The sequence below is a fragment of the Amphiprion ocellaris genome, chromosome 22 (genome assembly GCF_022539595.1).
Source record: "Amphiprion ocellaris isolate individual 3 ecotype Okinawa chromosome 22, ASM2253959v1, whole genome shotgun sequence".
Taxonomy (NCBI): domain Eukaryota; kingdom Metazoa; phylum Chordata; class Actinopteri; family Pomacentridae; genus Amphiprion; species Amphiprion ocellaris.
Window position 1 is genome coordinate 10,990,701 of NC_072787.1, and position 25,876 is coordinate 11,016,576.

General features: G+C 39.8%; 1 protein-coding gene across 5 annotated transcripts in view; it reads left to right on the forward strand.

The window, feature by feature from the left end:
- ctnnd2a (catenin (cadherin-associated protein), delta 2a) overlaps positions 1 to 25,876 on the forward strand; it is a 271,300-nt gene that overhangs the window by 13,610 nt on the left and 231,814 nt on the right. The window contains exon 2 of one of the 5 annotated variants that reach the window (XM_035943707.2): positions 19,002 to 19,058. The exons of 1 other annotated variant lie outside the window; for it this stretch is intronic. Coding sequence is in view for 3 of the 4 variants with exons in the window: in XM_035943711.2 (XP_035799604.1) it covers positions 4,383 to 4,437 (55 nt within the window). In the remaining variant the exon portion in view is untranslated. Of the gene's footprint in view, positions 1 to 4,290; positions 4,438 to 19,001; positions 19,059 to 25,876 lie in introns of those variants that run through there. 3 more of the 5 variants (XM_035943711.2, XM_035943705.2, XM_035943710.2) reach the window with 3 other exon arrangements.

Sequence of the window (25,876 nt, forward strand, 5' to 3'; positions counted from 1 at the left end):
TCCAAAAATGAAGCGCTGAATTCAACCTCTTCTTCACTGATGTGTGACAAGTTTGTTGAACTGTTGAATAATCTGGGATCACAAGGTCTAATGAAACCAAAGGAACCGTGAGGTGTTTGGCTTTGATCTTTTGGAGGTTCTTAGCCCGCCAGCACACCAAGCTTTAAACTGTTATGACGTCGGGGAGTAAAGGGGGGGAGCCAGGAGTGGAAGTTTTTAGATCTCGTCAAGTGTTTCAAAGTGTTACATCATTTCCATGTCTTCTACCAGGAGAGTATTGCAACAAACCCCGTTTTAAGTGGAGTCAATTCCTTTTTCCCCCCATATAGTGTGATTTTGATGGGTCACTGAAGTATATTTCGTGCAGGAGACACACACTTGCGTGTACGACGTGACCACACACGGGGTAGGGCACGCAAACACACACTTTTTCTGTTTTGTATATAGCGTAGGATGTTCTGCTCTCATACTGTGCAGCGAATTGAATTTCCATTCTCTCATGGTTAGTCAGGCAGTGTTACTCTTTCTCCCATTATGGCACATTCACTGAGAGAGCGGGAGGTCGGAGAGAATACAGAGGTCTCCGCCAGCTTCTCCAGCGGAGGCCCGCTGCCCTCAGCCTCATGCCCAGCAGTGGACAGGCTTTGTTGGCTGACTAGTGGGGGCTGATTGGAGATGGATCCATGCTGTGTCTGGCTCATGCACATACTGTAGGTGTACATACAGTGACACACACAAACACGTGAAGAGTGAATGCATCCCACTGTAATCATTTGAGAAGACTTACACCCACTGTCTTGTTTTCCTGCCTTTGTCACATACACTGCAGGGTAAATTGAGGGTGAGCAGGTTACCAGCAAGGGTCCATGGTGCCATCGAGGTCCCATTGTAGAGATGCCATGGTAACTATTAGACCGGTTGCTTTGGTTGCTATGACAGCACAAATATCACCAACCCACTGCAGGGATGAAGTAATATAATGGGTCAGTAGAGGGAGGGGATTAGACTGTGTGAGGTGTACATCAAAGTACAGCAAGAAGGCGTACTCATTCTGTTTGATCAATAATAGACTCGTCTGACTGTAGATCCTGTATGTAGTGGCAGTGCAGTTGTGGTAAAGTGGCTTTAGACTAGATTTCCCAGAGCATGCTGTCATTCAGACAATACAAACACGTTTTTTGTCATCTTTCTTGTAATCTGAATGTATTGTATATCATTCTCATGACTGTGCGTGATTTCTAGGCTTAATATCAATCCATTTAATTTTTTTTTCACGTATTCTTTCATGTTATCAAGGTATGTGTAGGAATACCTAGATAGGTAAGGCCTCATTAACTGTAGCCTGGTGAGGAGGGAACTGATCTATCATTAAGGTGGGATCATTATGGCCCGTTGGAGGGGAACTATGAATTTGAAATTCAGATTTTTATAGTGGCAGCCTGTCAACGTACTGGGAAGGGAATAGTAGAAGCCTTAAAATATAACCGTGACCTCTGATTGCAAATAATCTCTGAGGCAACCCTGTGGTCGAAAGCAAAATCAATAATGTCATTAAATGGCAAGCTACCGGTGTACAGAAAGTTAATCAGAGGGGCATTTATAGTTGTGTGCTGTGTAGGAAGACTAGGCAGACAAAAAAAATCCATCTGCCTGTTGATGTGAGTATAGCAAATGCATTCATTCAAAGGTGTCTAGTTTAACTTGATACTTAACAGACCTAATGAACAACCTGTGGCCAGTCACAGTCAATCCCAGACCCAGACCAAAGAGAATGTTAAGATATTTATCACAGAATAAATTAGCATAAACTACACATGGCAGAGGTTGTTTTGAAAATTCAATTAACGTGTGTCAAATTCACCATGCTGTTCATTTCTGCTATAGATTTTTTTTTTTGCCAGCAGTGTGTTAGTCAGTGCATTGTTGTTGTACGCTTGTGTGAGATGTTCATGCATTCAAACACGGAGGAGAGAGTGGTGTGACTTTCTAAAGATTTACAGAACACTGCCTACACTTTTTCATCTTTCTTTTGTGCAAAGGTGCAGTTTAGTCCCATTGACAAGAAAAATTGCAAAAACAAGGACAAATGGCTGAAGACCACTTTGGCAGTCTGGATCCCTGAATTCAAATCTCTCTAATCAACCAAACAGCTTTCTAATGGTTTCTAGCCAATTCTCATCCTCACAGTCTGACTATTTTAGTTCATGTGGCAGACTGACTTACTGTTGGTGCTCAGTGATTTTTAAAAAAAAGTGTTGATCTTCTTTTTGGAGAATAGCAAACAGCTGGACAAATGAGCTTCCTTCTTGTACATAATCAAATGTTCATTTCATTGTTGATTTATATTGTGTGACTACATTTGCTAATCAAATGCAGCCTGATCATACATTTAATAATAGTGACCCTACATCCAGTATCAAGTCTATAATGGCAGCCATAGCAACAGCTAAAGTTAATGTATTTTCTAATTTCGTACTTGAGTCTTGAGTTGTGAGTCATTGCTTATTTGATTGTTGGTGCTTTATAGTTCCAGCATCCAGCTTATCTGGCTTCCTTCATTTCTATTTACTCCTAATTTGTTGTCCATTTCCTTGACAACTGTTGTTCACCAAATGCGACTAGACACACTGTGCTTATCATCTGCAGTATATTGAGGCTATCGCATGGGGGCGGCATGATTTATCAGGCCTTGTGCTAAACTCCGGATGCTGTCCTTCTAACAAAAGCACTTGAGGAGACTCAGTGTATTGGACTGAACTAACCCTCAAATATCCTTCATAGCCTGGTTCTCTTATATAGGCAGGAGACCAGGTAGTAGAATAGCTTCTAGGTAAACATTCATCTCTCTCATTCTCTCTCCATATCAAGAAATATTTCTTTTTGTCTGTCTCTGTCCATCTATCACCCACACACATACACTGTTACAGAACCCGGAGGGTAACTCTCTGATGTCCTATATGTCTCCTGTAGTAACAGCTGATACTAAGAGTCTCCGAGGAATGACAGGAAAGACAGTGAAAGAGTGAATGCTCCTAATGAGTGATGGTGGAATAGCGGAGATTGAACTCGACACGGCATCTAGGAAAAGTCACAAAGCAAACAACAAACTTGGATCATTTCTCTGTTTTGTATTCCAGCACAATGCATTGGATTTATAATGAATTGAATGTTCTGTCCCGACTGTGTGTGTGTGCTCGCGCCTTTTGTTTTTGTAGAAGCTTGTTTGGAAGGCATGAGTCAGGAATCGGCTAGAAACATCTCTTAACCTCACTCGCTTTATTCGGATCAGACAGACCGCTCTCTGTGTAGTTTTAAATTTTCAGGCATACATGTGTTTATGCACACATCCACATGCACACACTTTCAATGCTCACACAGCTAGACAGACTAACCAGCTGCCCCAAGGCCTTTTGGCTTGTGAAAAGGGACCGAGAGCTCTATTGTTTTCTCTGTGATTCAGTTATTACACAGAGATTAACACAGTGAAACTCTTCTGTGCCACCCAAGGGCTTTGGACCCAGAGAGAGCGAGCAGTGAATGCCTTTATCTTTCTGCCTCTCTCAATCTCTTTCTCTCTCTCTCCCTTGCCCTCTCTCCCTGTATTTCACTGACATACACACACATACTCATGCATAATGTTACGCACTTATTCAGACAGTGCCAAACAAACGGTAACAATTATGGCTAAACATGGCACACACACACTCACTGCTTATGTATTGGTCTGGAGGAATGTGTTCGGCAGCTGATAAGGAGGAGAATAGGACAACAACAACAGAAATGCAAGCACAGCAACAATTCTTACCCAATCACACACCTGCAACACACATCTGAACACTACACCACACACACAGATGCATTCACATGTCAGACGTACGTAGTCTTGTTGTGTTACTGCTAATGACATGACAGACTCTTCGTGACGGGGTGTGGCAGCAAACACAAAGATGTTATAAAGCTACAAAACAAATTAGAGCTCTGATGCCAATTAGTTTATATTACAAAAGGCACTCGAATGACGCATTTGCACCAGAACTCTTTGCTGACGATGATTGTCTCCGAAGTGAACACATGACAACAGCCTTCTCCCTCTCATGAAAGAGAGGGAGAAGGCTGGCTGGTAGATGTAGAGAAATTTGGTGGAAGTGACGACGAGAAAGGAAGCAAAGGAAGAGGGAGAGGTGAGTGAGCAAGAGGATGACATCATGCTGATAGGACTGAAGCAGCAGGGTCCCAGTGGGATATCCCTGCCTCTGACAGAAGTACGGCAGCTCAGTGGGATCAAACACAACCGACAGGCAGACTTTCAGCTCGGAGCAGCAGGAGGAGCATGAAAATAACATCCCTGCCTTTCTTGTGTGTTCTCACCTCCATGCGTGTGCATGTGCACATGGGTGACACCTCTTTCCATGCATGCATCACACATCAGATGCTACGGTATGTTGTTTTTTCTGTTTAAAATTGCTTTGCAACATGTCTCTTTGTAGTTTCCTTTTTTTCCCACGTCTTCTTCACATGCTGTCAAATTTGACTGAAGTCTGTATTCTCAACTTTGGAAATAATTAGACCACCTGTTGATTAACACAAAACTTTGATAATTATGTTTTCATTTTATTGTAGTACAATATTTACAGCCTCTTCTAAAAACCACGAAAAAATATAATCCAATACATGCAATGAATTCTGTTAACCAATACGATGTCTTGAGAGAAAATGTGTACATTTTGAAAATCACATTAGATGGCTAAAGACTTTTTTTTGAGTAACTATTATTTTGTGCATTAGCAGTATAGGTAAAGTCAATAGATAATCCAAACTAAATCTCACAACGTTTAACAGGAGAGAACTGCGAGAGAGCCACTTGCACTCAGCCAAACAGCTGTCCATTACAAACTTAGGAAGAAAACACAGTATGGCTCCATTAAGAAGAGCAAAGAAAGAGGCAGCAAACAGTGGTCACAGTGGTCTAATAATTACTTCCAAAGCTGTAAAGCCAGAGTGGCTTTTTATGAACTGATTTACTGATGACTGAGATATAACAAAAAGTAATCTTCCATCGAAAAGTTTCAAATCCCTAATACCACTAACAAATTGCTTCTACTGCATAGTGTTATCTGTTATGACACCAGGCCACAGTGGGAATAAAAGACTCAGCCATATGAGCTGTAATGACTTGCAGTTGTGAGCCGCACAGGAAACTAAATGGGCTAAATGGTATGATTTTAGAATGTTAATAGTATTTTAAACATTTGTCCACAACATACAGAATCATATTCAGAAATGAAGACAGTTCCCCAGTACTCATCCATGTGTATAGAACTTTTTGCTGCTTTTGATGGTCAGCTGAATTTGTGCGATAATATATTCATACTGTATTCATACTGAGTGTATTCATACTGTATGTATCCATTTGGACAGTCTATAAAATTATGAGCAAAGTCTCGTGGATGTCGATGCAGTCAGATTTTTCCTAAAAGTGTTTATTTTTGATGCGCAGGAAAACTTTTTCAACATTCAGTGTTGATGTCATCCAACATGTGCGGGTATATGGGTGTGTTCCCGCGCTGTCATCTCATGTAAATTATATATGTATGAAATGTCAAGGCTGTGAGAGATAGGATGTGTAGGTGTCAATACTCTCAGTCTCTCTTATCCAGCTCTCAGGGGTATACTCTTCTTGTCATGCCAGAGCACAGCCAATGCACTGTGGCTTTATAGGTTTCATACTGTGGTGAGCTCTAGCCTACAGCCAACAGAAGCCTCTGCTGTGGATGGATATAATAAAACTTTATATTGTGGTAAGCTGTGGTGACATTGTAAATGGGAATCTGCGGCAGTGGATAGAGCAGAGTAGCAATATGTGCATCTTGTGAGTCACAGTCGAATCTGCTGCACGCTTCCTTTATGAGAAGGGTTTAATGTGTTCTTTGCATATTGGAATTAATCAGTTAGCATTAAAATACCACTGATGATATTTTCCTTGAAAAATGCAATTTTTTTCACTAATTAAATTCTGCCTGCAAGAGTAACCTGAAATGTGTAAACATTTTTTCCTGGCAGTCATTTCATTTGATAAAAAAATGAATGTCATTTTATAGGTTTTTCAAGGAAAAATCTTGTTAGTCACTAGAAAGTGTCGCTGTGGCATTGGTGCCGTGCTCAAGAGGTAGTAGAAGTAGGGTTTTACTTTCCCATCTAGATTTTCCTGACTACACAGTGGTCGGTGGTTATCAGTGTCGCCACACTGTTGACCTGTCCAGGGTGTCACCTGCCCTCGCCCTAAGTCTGCTCCAGCCCCCCACAACCCTAATGAGGATTAAGCGGTGTATAGATAATGGATGGATGGATGGATCTAGATTTCCCTGGCTGGTTGCTGGATTCAAACTACTGAGAGAGTGTATTCATACTGTATGCATCTATTTAGGTTGTAAAACAGCTAGTTATGTAACCAGTTTAAATACACAATGTGCACTTTGTGTGCATGTGCAAACAGATTGTGTCTGAAACTCACAGAAGTTCACATGATTATCAGACTGCAGCGGGGTATCTGTGAAGTCTTCCTTGCTCTCTTTTCTCTCTCCACTTTTTGTTTATTCCTTTCAGTCTGTCGTTTTCTTTTCATATTGTCCCATCTTTTCCTCTGCATCTATCCAACCTCTTACTAATACTGACCTGTCAGTTTTGATCTCCCACTCTCCAAGTAGCTGCCCTACTTATTTAGTGGGGGTGGGGGTGACAGTACAGTGGTGATTGGAGAGTTGAATGCAACAAGAACAAATAGTAAAGAAAATAAAATGAAAAAGCAGCCGGAAGCTATCTGAAAAGGAGGCAGAAATTAGCGAAGAGGGGTGGGTTTCCAAAAGCCCATGCTTGCATCTGACCATTCTCATGTTTACAACATTCTGTGAAACTAATAAAACACCGTCAGATATGAAATGACCACCCATTTTTCTTTGGAGCCAAATCTCATTTTCCCTTTTGGTCCTGTCACGGAGGAATGCACTATTTCATTAGATCACAGAGCGACTCAGGCCTGCTGTCTTAGAGATAACACCCAGGTAAATGGTGGCTCCTATCCTCTTTGAATGCCAATCATATCTACTCATACAAGACAGCGGCAGGATGACAGTCTCGGTCAAGGTTATCAGCTGAACCCACCATATGCTCATTGCTCTCTGTCGGCCTTTTTTTCCCACTGTCCCCTCACTTCCTAAGTCTTTCTCACTGTGTCTCCGAGTGTTGAAGATGGGATATGGCTGTGGTGCTTTCAGAGGCACTTTTTCCTGTTCAGTCACACTATCCCTCCACTTGTCAGAGGTACTGGGAATGCGTGCCGTCTCCAGCGTTAACAGGTTAGTGCTCTACAGAAGTCACCGGCTCAGATGGTAATTGTGCAGACATAGGTGAGTGATGACTTAAGAGAGATGTGTGCTGACATTTCACTTCATTTCCAAGCACTTCAGTGTTCAGTGTGCTCATACAGTGTATTTGAATGTACAACCAGGAGTGTAGGTTTACATAAGTGGAATTTCAAAAATGGTTCTCTTTCAACTTGTTGTGTTGTATTAGGCAGGGAGGGATAGAATAAAGAAACAAAAAAAAAATACTGTGGATTTTTTGCACTCCCAGCTGTTAATCATGTTTATATACATTGTTTATCCGCTGTATCAATGACTGAAGCGCCATTTAATTGTGACATATCTCTGATTATCTCTGTTTCATGAGCTTTGGGAGAGAAATACTGTATTTTTCAGCACCATGGACAGCTCCTGGATGTGCATTTATAGCAAATAGCTGGTGACAGCAGTTATATTTGGAGCTTTTATGTCCAGCACCAGCTATTACCAGCCTGATTTCCTCTACAGGGTCTCAAAGTGCTGGCCAAAGCCTACTCATTATTAATGTTGATCAATTTTCCAAATAGCCAAATTACCAAGGTTCGTTTTGGAACTAGTTGCCCACAGCAGTAAAGCCAAACTCTCCTTTCAATTACATTAATGAGGGTTTTTGAACTGCTCGGGGTGGCCTAAGCCTGAACAAACCACATTTGGCTTTGCTTTTGGGCAAATTGGTAATGATGCTTCATTTCCCCGGCAAGGCCAGCTGAATGATGCTGGACCTAAGGCAGAAAAAGAAGACAAAAGCACTGTTGCATTACTTCAAAGTTCTTATCTATTGTGCATCTGTGTTGCAAAGAGAAACTGGAAATGCAAATAATTTTCTTTAAAAAAAACCCAAAAAACTCTTTAGTGTCACAATGACCACTATATAATTAGGATGTTGTAAAGTCCACCAGGGTTGTTAGCTGTGCTCTCTATGGTTTGTCAACACCCTTAACAAGCCTTGTAGTTAAGTTATATGGTCACCATCGTGATATCTCAGCTTTTGTCTGTTATGTCCACTAAGTGTTATCGTTTGTTGTTGTTTTTTTTTATTTTTTTTTTATCTATATATCTTTGTTCAGTTATGGTTTTAGGTTGTTCCCTATTTTTGATCTGCCAATGGGACTTGAGATGGAAATAAGCCGTTTGGCCACAATCTCTCGTCTTTACATGGAAATGTACATTAATACGAACTGTCCCATTTTAAAAATAAATGAATGAATGAATGAATGAGTCATTGACATTAACTTTGATAGAATTTTAAATACAGAGGCATGAAATTTAACTATTTGAGTTTAGTTGGTGAAAATTTTAGTTTGTATTATTTTAGTTGATTTAGAAATAAAATAAATATGAAAACAGTATTAACTATTTAAAAAAAAAAAAAGTTGAGCAGTCTGACCTTGGGGGCTTCAATGAAAATCACACATTGTTCTGTCTTCTTGCAAATAAAAGGCAGTTACAGCAGGTTCCATGCACTGAAAAATGTTTAAAGGTTTGCAGACAGTTTGAAATTCATATTGGATTGTGTTCCCTTGCAGGATTGTAAGTCAAGGACAATGCCTCAGAGAATTAAAGGAAGCTTTCAGTGATTGTAAAGAAACAGTGGGAGCCTTGAGTGGCCTTCCCTCAGGGAGCTGTTAGCTGTTAGCCTTTATCCCTCTCTGTCTTACAAGACTCTTGACAATATATTTTAATTGCTATAAATGGGTTTGGGCATATTGTACATCATTACGTGCATGCGTTTGCATGCTTCAGGGAATGCATAGGCTATTCTTATAATATGAAATACATTTTTGCTCATGCAATATGTCATTGCAAATACTGTAAATTCTGCACTGTCATAATGCTTATATAATCCAGATAACAGCTGGCATGCCCTACATGAACATATGTAGTATATTCCTGATCTAAAGTCCAAGAATGAGTGGGCAGGGAATCCCGGATATTATTTTGTGTACTTTCAGTATGCAATGGTGAGGGGAAAGCGTGAATATGTCTGTGAATTGGACTATATGCATTGCCGTTTCATATTTAAAAGGTAAAGGGTATGGAGCACATTTTCAACAGTGAGATGTAAAAAGAAAGTCAGAGTGGACTAATGTCTGACTGGCTGAGTGACTCACTGATGTTGAGACAAATGATCCTTGCTGATGGCAGGACTCTGAGCTAATCCACAAGCACTGTACACAATCACTGAGCCATGTCTCACAGATCATTCAGTCACTTAACTGTGACAAGTCCAAATGGTTGAAAAAATGGGTAGCGCCGCATGTATTGTGTGTTCAATTCACATAAATAAGACCACATTTCCTCTGCACTGTCTTGCTTGTTGTCACATACACAGTTTTGTTACCGCTTTTGACCCTTTTTCGCAAGATTTTCCACTTGGTTGAGAAAATCCGTTTGGTTAGCATCAGACTGGCTGTATCCATGTGTGTAGCTGGCAGTGTGCTGATTTTAAAGAGATTATCAGGTGCACATTGCTCTTACAGGTGTGAAGGAAATGAGAGAGAGAGGAGTGAAACAAAGGACAGAATTGAAACTCAGTAAAAAATAGAACATCCATTTTCTTCTCACCTTTTCTCCTACATGCATACATGTACATCACTTTATGTATTAGACTTTGTGTTGGTGCTTTCCTCCCATCCCTTATTTGGCCAAACCCTGTTGATCAGTTGATCCTCTTGTACACCTCTCATCATCGGTTTCAGAGGTTTGCTGCTGACAGCTCTAGCTTTGGAAGGCAACACTAATATTTTAAATGTGTTAATGATCCACAGTATCTATAGTCTGCAACTCAAGATGATGAAACCTGCGTAAGAGTCCTTGTTTAGAAACTACTATGCACAATATAGCATTTATAATCATTAAATGTCATATTAGCTTTTCTGTTTTTCTCTTCTGTCTGCATCTTTGACTCTTTACTGATATATAATCCACTCTTCAGTGTTAGGATTGAAATGACTTTCAAGTCAAGGGCAGCGATCCCAGCAGACTAATAAGGGTGCCGTAATTTAAGATTGACTTTTGTATGCCAAATATAATGTCTTGGATTGTATTTGTTCAAGTGTGATGAAGCTAGATGATACATTTTGATGCTGGCCCAAGATCTGGCTGCATTCATGAGGAACGGCATGCTTCACAACAATCTGGCTAATTAGCAGCACCTTCAAGATTCACCTAATTATCAAATGAGCAAACTGGCAAGCTGTACTTTTTACTTGAAGGCTGTAAGTTGTGCCTGTCATTAAATAACTCGTGACTGCCATTCAAAAGTTGCACTCCTGTTCATATAGACAAGACAATATAGTGGTTCTGCACTGCAGTGTCAGATGACACCACAGTGATCTCCTCTGTGCCCGTCCATATCTCTGTTTCTGTTTCCTGTGGCCTTCATGTCAAAATAAAGAACAGAAAAACAGACTACAGGGAGGAAAGTTGACATATTCTGTAGCAGGGAAAAAGTTGGAATTATTTCTACTTCTCTGGTTTTTCTGACTGTTGGTCTAGAGATTTCTGACTTTGTATGCAGATGGTTTCTCCTGCATGTCTTCAAACCCAGCACCCAATCTAGGTCAACCATCTCACTGCTTCCCAGCTGCCTGACTGAGCTCAGTGCATATATATGTGTGTGTGCATGTTTAGCGCTCCAGGCTATAACAACAAAAACTGAAAATATGTTTTTTATATTATTCTCCTTTAAGAGAAATCCATTACATATTAATTTTGCTATAGAGGGTTTCTAAATAAATGGTGTACTTATGGTATAACAGTGCAGTGTATTATAGAAATGGTAAAATAGCAATAGTTGGGGATATTGATTGGAATAATCAATGTTGCCGTCTCTGTTGACTGCTTGCACTGGGGCTTTTGAGAGCAAGCAAAACAGGCCTCGGGCATCAGATCACAGTTGTCTGTGACCAGCCTCCTGAATCACTGAGGCTACTGGAGCCATGAGCCGCACCCGCTATCACCTCGTCCGGGGTTATCTGAGCGTGTTCATTCCTCTGGCAGGAACACAACTTTGACAAACCACCAGTGCACAATTCGAAAATGTGCATTTGAGGGTTCACACTTACTCCTTTTAGCACATTTATAAGCATTGGGATTCTTGGAGTTGTGATCTAAAGTGATCTAAATATATTTTATGCAGATTTGCACAAAATTTCACTCATGTACATCAGTTTATACAGTTCCGTTCAGTGTCCACACAACGATGGGAATGATATGTGATGAGACAACTTAGGATAGTTTGAACAAAATTCTTTTTTAACACGCCACTAATTAATTACATGATATTTGTAACTTACTGCGGGTTTCTGAATTCTTGGTAGAGAAAGCTAAAGCCATGGGAAGTAAAACTGATTTGCCAGGCTGTACAAAAGCCTTGGTATAAATCCTACCTTCATGACGGCAAAAGCTGAATGTAAATTAAGTTTTTGCTGGAAATCTAGAGGTTATAGTTTGTTGTGCTGTTGTATTGCGTTCTGTTACACTGATGTTTCCAATATATTGTTCATGCCATTTATATTAATTAGACTAAATACAAGAAACACCTTAGTATGTATTGTCCTCCACTGAATCTTAGAAACTTGTTTTATTATATACAGTATGTTACGCACCCGTCTAGGGGGAAGATGCACAGCATAATGTTTGTTTTTAACAAAAAGGTGGAAGATTTCCCCAGTCCCCAAAACAAGCAACAGGGTCTAAGAAAATTACAAAAAGAAATATTTATTTACAATATTTTAAAATAAAACAAACCACTATATGGACCTATATATTTTGAACAAAAAATAACAAAAAACTGGACTCAAACTAAAGAGGCATTTCTGCACCCAAACAAAAAAACTTGTCCAATCCTAAACACAGTTACCAGAAACAGAATCCTAACTAAATCTAACACCAGAAACAAAACTAGCCTAATCTAACAACGGTCACAGTTCTCAAGTCAAAAGTTTGGAGGCTGGGAAAAAAACACGCAAAAGGGGTGCTGCTGTCAAAGTGGCTCCTCTCTCCACTGCCGGCCGCCGAAGTTTTAAAATGGGGAACAGCCAATCAGCAACTGGGTCCGCCTGGTCACCAATTACAGCTTTTTCACAGAACGAAGATAGACATACAGACAGACCACACACTACGAACTAACAAGACGAACAGGCGACTCACAGAGAACAAGGACGAGACAAAGATCCACACAAAGACAGACCACCCACTCCCAGACACAATATCACAATATCACACAAACACAATATCACAAAATACGGCCACAGCCGTAACACAGTATATTACTGAAATTATAATATTTCAGTGTTTTATTAATGTCATCCTCTCAGTTATCTGCATCATGTAGTAACAAACATTGTGTTACGGCATTTTTTTCTGTCTTTGTTTTTTTGAAAGTTAAATGAACAGTTAAGTATACAATTGAAACCAGGAGATGGCTGTATGAATGTGTGTCTAAGAAAAAAAAAGTAGGATAACACATGAAGTACTTTTACCGCACAATAACCGAGAGGACTGAGAGAATCCTAACACTTTATGTTTTTGTGACCTGTTCTGTAAAATCTCTGAATCCTGACCACTTGACATTATTTGGCTTTGGAATTTAAAACGTACAAACATAGCATACTACTAACACTTCATTTGCATTTGATGCACGGGGTTTATCAGATTGAGAAGTAAAACGTGTCTGTGTTTGTTTGACGTGCATCTTTCAGTTCATAAAATTCTCCACAAGAGAATGCTGTACCTATTTTTAGCAATGGGTGTGTCTGCATATTTAAAACCATGAATGCGCTGAGATGTGATGCTGCTGCCATGATGTCAGTGAGTGTGTGCATTTGTCTCATGGTCATAACGTGCGCCCTCTTTGTCTTTCAGTGCTGCTAACTGGATTATGCATTATTCAGAGTTTAATATTAGATGTTACATGGAGGTAAATTAGAGCCATCAATCATCCAAGATATTCAGATGTGCTAGACTTTGGGAATCATTTTTGAAAGGCAAAGCAGCCTGTGGAAATCAGGAGTGATTGGCTGGGGAAATTGGGCATGGAAATTCTAATTATTATTTCTTCATTTTCCAAGCTTTGCCTCATTCTGATGACATTAGCATTATTAGCCATATGCTACGGATGATGATTATTTGAGCTGTTGAGGATGCTGGCAAGGTGCACACAGCTAATGAGTCACAATATATTCAAAATTCCCAGAGTCAGACATTTCTGTCAAGTCTGTTTACACTTTCCTCCTTCAGGGTTTTAAAAAACAGGAGAACATTAAATATGGGTAACCACTTTATTCGGCAATACAGGTCTGATTGCCATAAAGTTGTATTTAAAATTCCAATTAAACGAACAGATTGGCATAAGTCAGTTTTAATAATGCATGCATGGTTCACAGCAATATACGACACGTAGACTCTGGAATTTGTCATTAGCAGCTCTGTGTGTGTGTGTGTGTGTGTGTGGGTTTGTGTGTATGTGTGTGTGAGTGTGTGTGAGAGAGAGAGAGAGAGAGAGAGAGAGAGAGAGAGAGAGAGAGAGAGAGAGAGAGAGAGATCAAATGTGTGTGTTTCTTTGCATCCTTGAATGCTTGCAGGACAGGACTCCCTGAAAGCACAATTTCACTCAGAGAGTGACTTTGCGTCATCAGAAATGTGGCGTAACATGAATGAATTGCCATGTTGCACTGAGCTATTTCAGAAACATTGTCTTTGAAATGTGACAGAGTATTAGCTCCTTTTATGCTGACTGTATCCAATTCACAATAGGACGTTTTCTTTGTTTTTCTTAATAAAGCTGTTGCCATCCACTAAGAAAAAATAGTCTTGAATTAGTGCAAATTAGTGCAAAAATGGATTTTTGTTGCTCACTGATTGATGTTCTAGGGCACTTCATGCAGCTCGTATGTGCATACACAGATATTTATTGCTATGATTTAGAAGCAGAAGCAGTCTGTAATTACTGTGCTGTGAGTTAACAATCAAGAATACAACTTGTGTAGGACATGATATAAAAAACAATCACTGATAGCCTTTTATCAGAGATGACCGCAAAGTAGCAGTCATTTTTGAAAAATTATTGTTTAAAATTTTATTCTTTGTCTCTTCTCTCCAAACTTGTGGTGAAATTTCCTTGTTTTTGCAGTAACGGGCAGATGTGATTCCATCTGAATTTACACAACACTGGGAAAACTCTTGGCAATGTACCTAGCATCTCTGGTACCTAGTACAGTTGTTGCTTCCAGACACAGTTGAACAATGGCTGATTGAAATGGCACACCTCATATATCCAGCAGAGCAGAATTGTATTTGATAGAAGAGAAAAAAAACCCAGCTTTCTAAAATACCAGCAGTAAACTTCAAATTTTGGTGACAGCCTCTCAGGAGTAATCCATTGCAAAAGACAGATAGGTGGCAGGTCCTCCTTGCACAACAGTTTAATGCAGCCTCGAGGCCTGTTATATTACAAATGAAAAGACTGACTGGCGTATTTTTGGACACAAAATCTCCCTCTATGCTCTGACTTTCATTCCTCCTTCAGTCTACATAAAATATAGAGAACATATTGTTGTGCACAAGATTAAAAGACTAATAATAATAATAATAATAATAATAATAATAATAATAATAATAATAATAATAATAATAATAATAATAATAATAATAATAATAATACCTTTAATTTATAATGCACTTTACATATAAAATTTCAAAGTGCTACAATACATTTAAAAGAAACATTTTAGAAACAGTAGTAATATGTTTAGAGCTTAAATAAGAATGTCTTTAGCCCTTTCTTAAATGACTCCGGGGACTGTGGGGCCCTCAGGGGTGGTGGTGGTGTGTTCCACAGTTTAGGAGCAGCTGTCTGGAACGCTCTGTCGCCCATTGTTCTCAGGTTGGATCTTGGAGTGCACAGAAGGTTGGTATTAGTGGATCGAAGTTGTCTGGAGATGGAGCGAAGGGTTAAGAGTTCTGAAAGGTAGTCCGGGGCATGTCCATGTATACACTGGTAGGCAAGCAGACAGATTTTGTACTGGATGCGTTTTGCGATTGGAAGCCAGTGGCGGTTACAGAGGACAGGTGTGATGTGAGCGTGTTTGGGCGTCCTTGTCAGGATCCTGGCGGTGGTGTTTTGCACGTGTTGAAGCTTTTGGAGGCTTTTTGCTGGGATCCCGACGAGGAGGGCATTGCAGTTGTCCAGCCTGGAGGAGACAAAGGCATGAACCAGCTTCTCAGCGTCGGAGGGGGAGAGAGTGGGACGAAGTTTTGAGATGTTTTTTAAATGAAAAAATGAGATTTTACAGAGATTTTGTATGTGGTGTTCAAATGACAAATGTGGGTCAAAGATGACTCCCAAATTTCTGACAGAGGAAGAAAGAGGAATGGAGAAATCAGACAGTGAGATAGCAGAGATGGGAGAGGATTAGAGCTGGTGAGGGGTCCCTATGAGAATGGCTTCAGTTTTAGAAGCATTCAGTTGAAGGAAGTTTTCTGCTAACCATGCTCTTGTCTCCTCCAGGCAGGCTATCAGGGCTGATGGTGCCGATGTGGAATTGGGGTCAGTGTGCAGGTAGAGCTGAGTATCATTGGCGTAGCAGTGAAAGGACATTCCATGCTTGCCGATGATGTGGCCCACGGGGAGCATGTAGATGTTGAAGAGGGTGGGGCCAAGGACAGACCCCTGAGGGACCCCACAGGTGACAAAGTGGGGTCTTGACTTGGCATCCCCCAGGACCACATACTCAGTTCTACCTGCCAGGAATGATTTGAACCAGTCTAGCACAGTACCAGACAGACCAATATTGTATTGCAGTCGGTGGAGAAGGATGTTGTGATCAACTGTATCAGAGGCAGCTGTTAAGTCCAGAAGAATGAGACGTGATGGAGAGCCCTGGTCAGAGGCCACCAAAAGGTCATTGGTGACCCTGACCAGGGCTGTCTCTGTACTGTGGGCTAAACGGAAACCAGACTGGAATTTCTCGTATAGTGAATATCTGGATAAATGATCGTGGAGCTGGCCAGCTACAACCTTCTCCAGAACCTTCGAAAGGAATGGAAGGTTTGAGATAGGTCTGTAGCTGGCCAGGTCTTGAGGATTAAGGTTGTGTTTTTTGAGATGTGGTTTGATTAGCGCTGTTTTGAGAGTGGATGGAACATGACCAGAGCGGAGTGAACAGTTTATAATTGTGGTAATGAGGGAGCTGAGAGCTGAAGTGTTGCATTTTATCAGAAAGGAAGGGAGTGGGTCTAGAGCACAGGTTGATGGTTTGATTTGACGAAGCATTGCTTCAATCTCCTGCACCTCCACCTCCACAAAGTCAGCAAAGCTGTGGTAACTGTGTCAGGAGTAACAGATGCTAAGGGCATGCGGGTAGTTCGGGCAAGAGGTCCACGAATGTTGTCCACTTTGAGTGAGAAGAAGTCACAGAATTTATTGCACTGATCCTGCGTTGCACAAATAATGAACACAGGTGATCTCTCCCAGAACATGATGTTAGAGTGTTTAGTATAAAACTAATGGTAGCGTGATGCTTCAAGCTGTTCTCTCACACAAGATTGCTTAGCAGGTATGTCATTGTCAAAACAGTCTCTTGAGATACTGTAAAATACAGGCCTCTATTTGTTTTTTGTTTTTTTTTGCTAGGAGCCAAATTTAATGATGCAATTTATGCACTTATTTCAATTTAAAGTTTGGAACTCTCTAAAGCATAAACTACACAAGCCTGCCAGCCTAACCTTAACCTTATACATTAAATGTTATTATGTGTGCTATTGAGGCTTGTTTCAAACTGGAAGTATATGGAGGGTTTTAGTGCAACTCATTTTGGATTTATTATGTTTAAAATAACATTTAGGGTCAACATGTTGATGATAATAAAGTAGTAAAGTAATTCATCAGTCTTGGACTCCACACAAGTTTTGACTGAAAAATATCACTGTTGAAAGCAGTATTTAACTCTAGATACTGAAATAATCTGGTAAGAAACAGAAAAATTTGATTTATGTTCTGACTGTACAGACTGTATCTGTGATGCTGTTCAACAATCAGTGCCATATTTGGTCACAAATCATCAGAAACATTAGCTTTTCTTCATTTATTTGTATTTCCCATTATATTTGCTTTGCCACCTAATCATAAGCAACTTTCAGATTTGTAGTCAATTCTGTAAATCTGATGGCATCTGAATGTGTCGGCTTGTGCCAGAATGAGCACCCTAGTCGATTTTCCATGTTAGTTGCAATTTCAACTAACATTTCTGTACGATCTTCAATATGAAGCAAATCTAAAGTGTAGTGGATATTCACAAACATTGAGTTGTGTGAAGTGATTTTGGGAAGTTTTTTTCAGCATTTTAGCAACAATATTGGTCCATAACTTCACAGACAACTCAAAGACACTATCTATGTACCAAAATCACACTTAAATTACAAACAGAAAGTCATAAAACTTCACTGTGATGAAGACAGAGTAGTGACAAATCAGATTAATAAGACTCTCCAATAATTAATGTAATCCACGTTTTGACAAAACAGGAGCTGAAGTTTAGTGTGTTGGTTCCAGCTGTTTGTAGGAGTCTTTCCTCCGAATTTTCTATGCATTATATTAGTATAACAGGTATTGCATGCATATTTTAGCTTATTTAGTCATTTTATTGGTATGTGTGAATACTGCCCTGTGGAGCATTAATTTATACATGTCTAAATGACAGGATGCCATCCCTTTAACAGATTTAGCCAACAATGTTATGTATCCTTTGTCTGAAAGGGCTGGTTTGTTTGGGTGTCTCAAATGTGCGTAGGCTCGTGGTATACCAGGGCACCAATTGATTTCGGAAGTTGCTGATTTGATTTTAGTTTTTGTCTTTGTAATCCTGAGCTCACCTAAATGGAAGACAATCATTTCTAATGTTATCAAATACACCTGTGCTTTTCCTGCTAATACAAGCCACTGTGGAAAAGGTCTATTACACTGAGTCAGTAGCTTTTACAGATCAATCGGGTCGAAAGCACTCACCATGCAGCAATAAATTAGCTGGCTTGGGCTAAGACAGTAACATCTGACAGCTGTCACTCCTCTACAGGTAGTGCACAATTTATATTTGAGCTGCTGTTTGATGGGTTCTTGAATGTTTGGATGTCTGACACATGAGGCATAGCTTTAAATCACCAGATTTAACAAATTTGAGTGTCATAAAAAGAAAGAAAACTGTATAACTGTTATGTTCATTGGAATGCAGGTTTCAAAGTTTCATTTATTTGTCATGTTATAAATATAGTCGCAGTGCAGGATATTGCACTTGCCTGCAGGTGTGTGAATATCTGTGAATGTCAAAAGAATGATTGATGTGTTTTCAGGTCATGATGAACAAGTGTTTGTATGCATTACAGGTGTTTCATTTACAGTAGTGATTCGATATCAAGGTGTTTATTGGGTTTACTTGACAACATTTCTGTACAGCATGTAAAGGTTTAAAAAGCAGGTCTAAAAGTAAGGAAAGACAGATTAACAAAATGGAAACAAATATAAATATCCTGATCAGCCAGCCATAATTGAGGAGGACTGGCTTGACCAACACACTAACTCTTTTCACATTCTTTATTGATTCACAGTGCTGTCTAGCCTGTGTGCTGTCGGTCAAGATTTCCCCTTGGCCTGATTTGGAGAAGGTAAGAAGACCTTTTTGACACAGGCCATTTCCTGTACTGACATTTAGACTTGTCATAGTGGGATAAAGTACAGGTCTTACTAATAACACTTAAAAAGACTCCTTCAATTCAAGTGAGCCACAATAGTTTGACAGTGAGCCAGGACATGAAACTAAAGCAGGAAAACAGAATTCAGACAGCATTTGACTTTATTCACATTAATCTGGCATTGTAGATCTGCAGGAGGATTCAAGCTCTACATACTGTGTTTGAAATTATCAAGGAACCACCATCTTTTTCTGTAGCCTTACACACATTCTTTTCTAACATACACTGCATTTCAGAGCTTTGTTAATATTTCAACAGTGTCTTTTTAATGTGAGTGGAGGAAGCACGTTTTTGATTGTGTTCCTTATGGGAGCTATGACCACAGTGGCTTCCAGATCACACAATACTTGGGACCTGGCTGGGGGATGCAAAAGCAGACTGAATTGAATCGAGAAAAATGTAAAGAAAGTCTTACGACCCCTGTTCATATTGTTGTTAGAAGCAAATTGCTAAATAGTTGTCAAAACTTTCAAAATCTTTGATGAATTTAGATACAGAGATGCTGTGGAACCCTCAATAGCACAAGACTCAGTATTTTGTAAAGACTGAAATTCTAATACAATTTTTAAAAAACTCTGAAACGATGCAGTCTCTTAAAACAAGAATATTGACCCAGATGAACTGGTTACTACTTTTTTCACGAGACATTCAAAACATTAGTATTTATCCTGCAGTTTCCCTTCAGTTGAAGGTTAGAACTTATGTTGTTAGCATTTGCATTGCCTACTGTAATCAAGTGGGACGGCTTGCTGCAAGGAACAAACTAATTAGATTTTAAAATGAAAAAGTTCGAAGAGAAAATAGGTTTGCTCAGGGGATAAGAGAGGAGATAAGGTCAGAGGGTGAGCGCGGCAATTAAGGCAGACCAACAAGTCATGGAATCAGGGAATGAAAGAGCCGATGGGTCACAGGGTGAAGTGGAAAGGCACTTCACTGAACCTCAGAGGAAGGTGTCAGCGAATAATGAATGTGTAGGTCCATGTGTGCAAGCATGGACATGTTCATGTACAGTGTGAAGGAGCAGATGTGGGTCAGAGGTGCCCATCCTGCAACATCCCCTGAGTCAGGGTGTTAGCAACCTCTGCGTTCTATGCAGGCATTTTTTTTTTTTTTTTTGAGGGAGCACATATGACAGATGCAGGCCAAATAGACTGAATGACCAGATTTAATATAGGCTAGAGAGAATCTTGTGGAGGGACCTTCAAGCACATGGGCAGTCAGTGTAGTCATTGGTAATTATTGCTTGAGTTTGCAGCACTTATGGGTGTGACGGCACCCATTTTTGAACTCAACCTCCATTTTGATCATAGATAAACACCTGTAACGTTTCATGACTGCATCTTGTTGCGACGCTGTCTTGTTGGCAAACTCTGTCCACAGACGGTAATGTGAATTCTTTCTTGTTGAAATACTCTGATAAGTGTGTGCACGGTGCAATTTATTATGGCTTAGTAGTACATACAATGCAATAAAACTTCTCAATAAAGAACAACAGCAACCATGCCATCATTGCTGGCAATGAGTGACCAGATTTAAAACTTGGATCTGGATCTTGAGTGTCTGTCATTTGTCTTCACTTGCCAAACCTTTTGACAATTTGTGTTCAATTCCAAAACCCATCTACTAATAATGTATTTAATATAGCCAATAGTCTGAATTTGTTTATCGAATCGATTTAACTAATGATTTAACTCATGATTTACAAAATGTTCTTTTTGGCTGATAAAGGATTTCAAATGAAACTGACAGGCAGATAGCTTCCCACAGACTAATCCCTGATGCTGTGCTCCTGGTGCGAGGGTGCACATATGGATAAATATTACTTGTATTTACTTTTTTGCAACTTGTGAAATAGGTCAGCTTCACTCTGGTTGTGGCTGTAGTCCAAATTCTTTGGAAGTAGATGAAGTTAACAATTTAGTTTGAAATTTTACACTAAAATACATACAGTGTATTTTTGTCTTTTTCTTATTTTGCTCTCTGCACTTAGGCGGAAAAAACATATGTGCATGTATCCACAATGACATTTGCAAAACCAAAACTGTGTGTCCCTAGCACATAATAATAGGATTATATATACAAAATACCACCATGGACCCTTGAACCCTTTCACATCGGGCTGTCGGATGTAAGATGTGAGTCTAACCCTGGTATGTTTTAACGTTTTGTATCAAACATGACATGTACAATCGACAGTGCTACTTTAGATTCATGTATTTTGCAGCTTATGAGCTACTACTGCAGCCAGCAAGGCATGGGGCTGCTAATAACACTTGCACACCTCATAACTCGTGTTCCTGTGTCTGTCTGAGAGAGATATACTGTAGTTCGGTGACTGCTTGTCTCGTTCGCAGACTGTAAACTTGTAAAGAAATTAGTAGTAGTAAAACTTCAAACTCTGATTTTTTTTTTCCTGTTGGAGTTTTTCTTTTGTTTGTTTACACTTTGTTCTCCAAGGAATGCTGCTAAAAGCTCGGTCTTCTACCATGCTGTCAAAAACAGGAGGCTTTGTCTGAGCTTTTCATGTCTTATCTAAGGCTGAGCCAAATGAAATGTCAGACCATCTTTCCTCCTCAGTTCAATGGGAAGCCGCACACAAGTCAAATCAGTCAGAATGCGCTGCAATTAAATATGTCCCCAGAGCTACAAAAGCCCCTTCTAAGCCGAGGTTCCTGTTACATTGTACCCTGCAGGATGTAACACATCTATTCAATAGCAGCTCAACTGTGCTTCCCGACAATAGCCTCGGAAGAATATTGGGGTGGTGGAGTATTGTGACATTTGATGGCAAATGCGTTGGCACTGGGATTATCTCGGCAGCAGCCATATACAGGGAGTCAACTTTGCAATTTTCTCAACATAGCACCTGCTGGACACTGAGAGTTTGTGCCGGCTCTATACACGATCACTGGTTTCCTCTGACGGTAAAAGGCTCACAATGATGTGTACTGTTGTATGCAATATCTCAAAAATTGCTTTGCTGCTGCGCTAGGAGTTTCTTCCTTTTTGCTTTTACTGATTCAGGTGATTCAGTCTTACAAAAAGCCCTTATCAAAGTCACTCAAACTTGTCTTTGCTTACTTAACGCAACTGCACTTGCTTGCATTTGTCAGTTTTCTGAATATTGTGAGCATTGTGTCAAAAAGCAGTGGAATAATAGGGATTATCTCATAAGCTAATGCCACAAAGCACTGTTCATCTCTGTCAGTAAATGCAAAAACAATGAATCAGCCCTTTCCTCTACATTTCTTCAGACTTTGGCTGTGTCGATTTGCATGTTTTACTAAAAAGGCAATAAAGCACACATTAGTGGGTAAAGAGATTATTACTTTCAAAACAGGTGTAACTAATAACAGTTGCATTTAATTTAGGTGTGCCAGTGCCAGGGCTCTAGTATTATGCAGGCAGGCGCACTGGCATGGCTTACTGGCACAGCTAAATGGAATGAAGCCTTCATTAATGTCATTAGTCACACCTGTGATTTCCCTGCCATGAGAAAGGACTAATGTGCCTATTGCAAAATACAGTAGATTTTAGTGTCACAGATGTAACTATATATTGTGCGGAATGAAAACTCGAACCACTGGAGCACAAAACTGCTGCCAAGGAGCCACATATCCAATTATCAATGGGATGCATGTTCATGCAGGTTCATTCTGTTGTGGCATTTGAGGGCTCTGGTTCATTGCTGAAGGTGTTTACTGTTGAAAACTTCTGCAGGAGTCCACAAAGAAGGCAAGGTGAATCCCTCCTCTGCCCACTGCCTTGCACATTTGGCAGTCTCATTCAAGAGAACTGCGGCAATGAGCCAGTGCATGTAATATGGTCTTCGCTGGGGTTCTAGTTTTGCTCAGGAGCCAAAGTCTGCTGACTCATCTCCACTCAGGAGGGGAGATGCCAGACACAGAAGTGGTGTTTGTCAGTGAGAGTGAAAATTACCATCTGCAGGCCATCTCACTAGCATGTTTTATTTACCGACACCACCCTGTCTAGCCTGCTGTCAGTCTACTGGCTAGCTGACTGGCTGACGAAGTGACTGGATGTTTGATTTGCAGACTGTCTGGATCCTTACTGACTTACTGTCTGTGTAAGGTAACTGACTTGCTTGACACTAATGGCTCACTTGCTGTCATCGCATGTGTGATTAGCTCTCTAAATGACATTACTATGAATAAATATTTGCTCTTAAAAAGTCCTGTATAAAATAATAAAACGCTATTAAAATCTACGGCAGGATCTACACTCCAGACGTGTACGTGCACCAGAAGAATGTGCATCCAACCGAATCTGGCAGCACGGATTCGGATCTCCACATCAAATGGTAAAAGTGAAGGGCTGAGACTAGCAGCAAATTGTAAAGTAAGAGACTCTACGATCAAATCCCACACTCACTTGGTTCATTATTTAATCTCCTACTGAAGTCAGGCCGTCTGTATTGACAAAATCCTGTCCCTATGGTCTGTTCTCTGTAAAACTTGCAAACCATTTTCCTGATTTCTCTGACTCTTTATCTTGCCTTCTCCTTCTCTCTCTCGATCGCTCTCTGAGCTCTGAGCTCTGAGCTCCGACAGGAAAGAAGTAGAGATATTTAATTGATGAACTAAAACGATTCAGTTAATTAGAAATAGGGTAAGTTTCATTGCCAGACTTTTTTTTGCCATTTGTTTTCAACTAGTGCTTCTTGTTGTATTCCAAAACAATCTATTCTGCCTGCTTCCAAAGTGCAACAATGGCTGGACAAGCCGTTGTGTGACCACCGACCTGTAGTACTGTGTATTTTAGGCTGAAAGACGAGTTTGTGTATTTTCTTTTTCTGTCCCCTCCTGGACCGGACTAATGGCACAAAAATAATTTCATTAACGATGGTAGAAAGTAGCGGAACAATGTTAAAGATTTAACTTGAAGTCTGTAGCTTGTTTTTTGCCTGTATTTTTTGAAATACAAGGAATGAAGACATGGTACAGAAATTCTAAATATGGTATGATGTCAATGATTATAGTGTTTATATTAAAAATATTGCTATAGTGAACCATATTGTAGATGTTTCATGTTAGAAGTGTCAAATGATGCATGGATTATCACTGCCTGCCTATCCAGACCTTATCATGAAGTGCATATTTGTCCATGCTTGACTGGTGCTAATTTGGTGAGGTGGTGATGAAGGTCAGTGACCCAAATGCTCAGACTGTAATCATGACAGAAACTCATCTCTTTGAAGTGAACTGTCAGAGACATTCATCACTTTTCTGTATTCTGAATAAAGCAATTAAAGTTGGGATCAGTGGGGCATCACATTTTAACAAGTCTACAAGGACCTCTGTTTGTGAAGTAACATACTGGAAGACACAGTTGACAAATGTAACTGTGTGTGTGTGTTGGTTGTAGACTAATTAGTGTTTGTCAAAAGAGTCCAGTTTTTGTTCTTTATTTACATGCCACTAGCACTCACTGTATCCACACTGGGCCACACTGATTGCCTGACTGTCATGCTTAAAGTATTTCTCTTGATATTTGCTACCTATTATTTTCAACTCATGTCAGTGGCTGCTTTATTGAGACTAGTGTTATTTCTCATCACATAGAAAGGCAGCATACCAGAACTTTATTGTAAATGGAGAACAAATAGTTTTGCAAATGGAGAGAAGCTGTTCATCACATCCTTTTAAGGAGCAGTGCAATCATATAGCATCATATCATGAAACAAAATAATAGTGTAAATAAAATTACACTGTTCTACTATATTTAAATCCATCCATCCATTATCTGTACACCGCTTAATCCTCATTAGGGTTGTGTGGGGGCTGGAGACTATCCCATCTGACTTGGGGCGATAGCAGGGCATGGACAGGTCACCAGTCTATCACAGGGCTACACATAGAGACAAACAGTCACACCACAGGGCTACACATAGAGACAAACAGTCACACTCACATTCACACCTACGGACAATTTAAAAACACCAGTTAACCTCAGCATGTTTTTGGACTGTGGGAGGAAGCTGGAGAACCTGGAGAAAACCCACACATGCACAAGGAGAACATGCAAACTCCATGCTGCGAGGTGATGATGCTAACCACCAAGCCACTGTGTAAGCCCCTGCATTTAAATCGGCTAAAACTTTTTAATAATTCTATTTTGAATAATTGTAATGAATAATTGTTCACAGATTTTTTCATATTATGCAAGATTTTTACTGTTATTTTAATTTTTTTGTTTTTGCAGTATTGACAATTTTTAATCTATTTTGAGTGAATTTTTGGATTTCGTAGATAATGAGCGGTGAAGAGGCAAACAAAGACATGGGGTGAGAGGAGAAATATGAGTTATGTGGCATGCTCTGTAAACTCTGTCACGATTAATTTGGTAATATTTTTTTTTAAATACAATTGTGCACAAAATCTATCTTCAAAGAGGATTTTTTTCCATTTATTTGCTGGACTTTTCACTTTATCTGATAGGGTGATGTAGAGAGACAAAATTTTTGCCCCCAAAGTTGACATTTTAAGATTATGAACAAGATGCAATAAACAGAAAATCAGGGTTTCGGACCCCAAGTAACATTTCTATCAGAAAGTCATAATGTTGATTAATATCTTAATTGAGCAATTGTCATCTACAAAATACTCTAAAAGGCTGACTTTTTAGATTCTTAAGTTTATCAGCATTGTATCTCAGTAGTTCCAGAGAGAGAAGTCACAAGTCCTACATCTCTGCTGCCATACTTCTCCAAA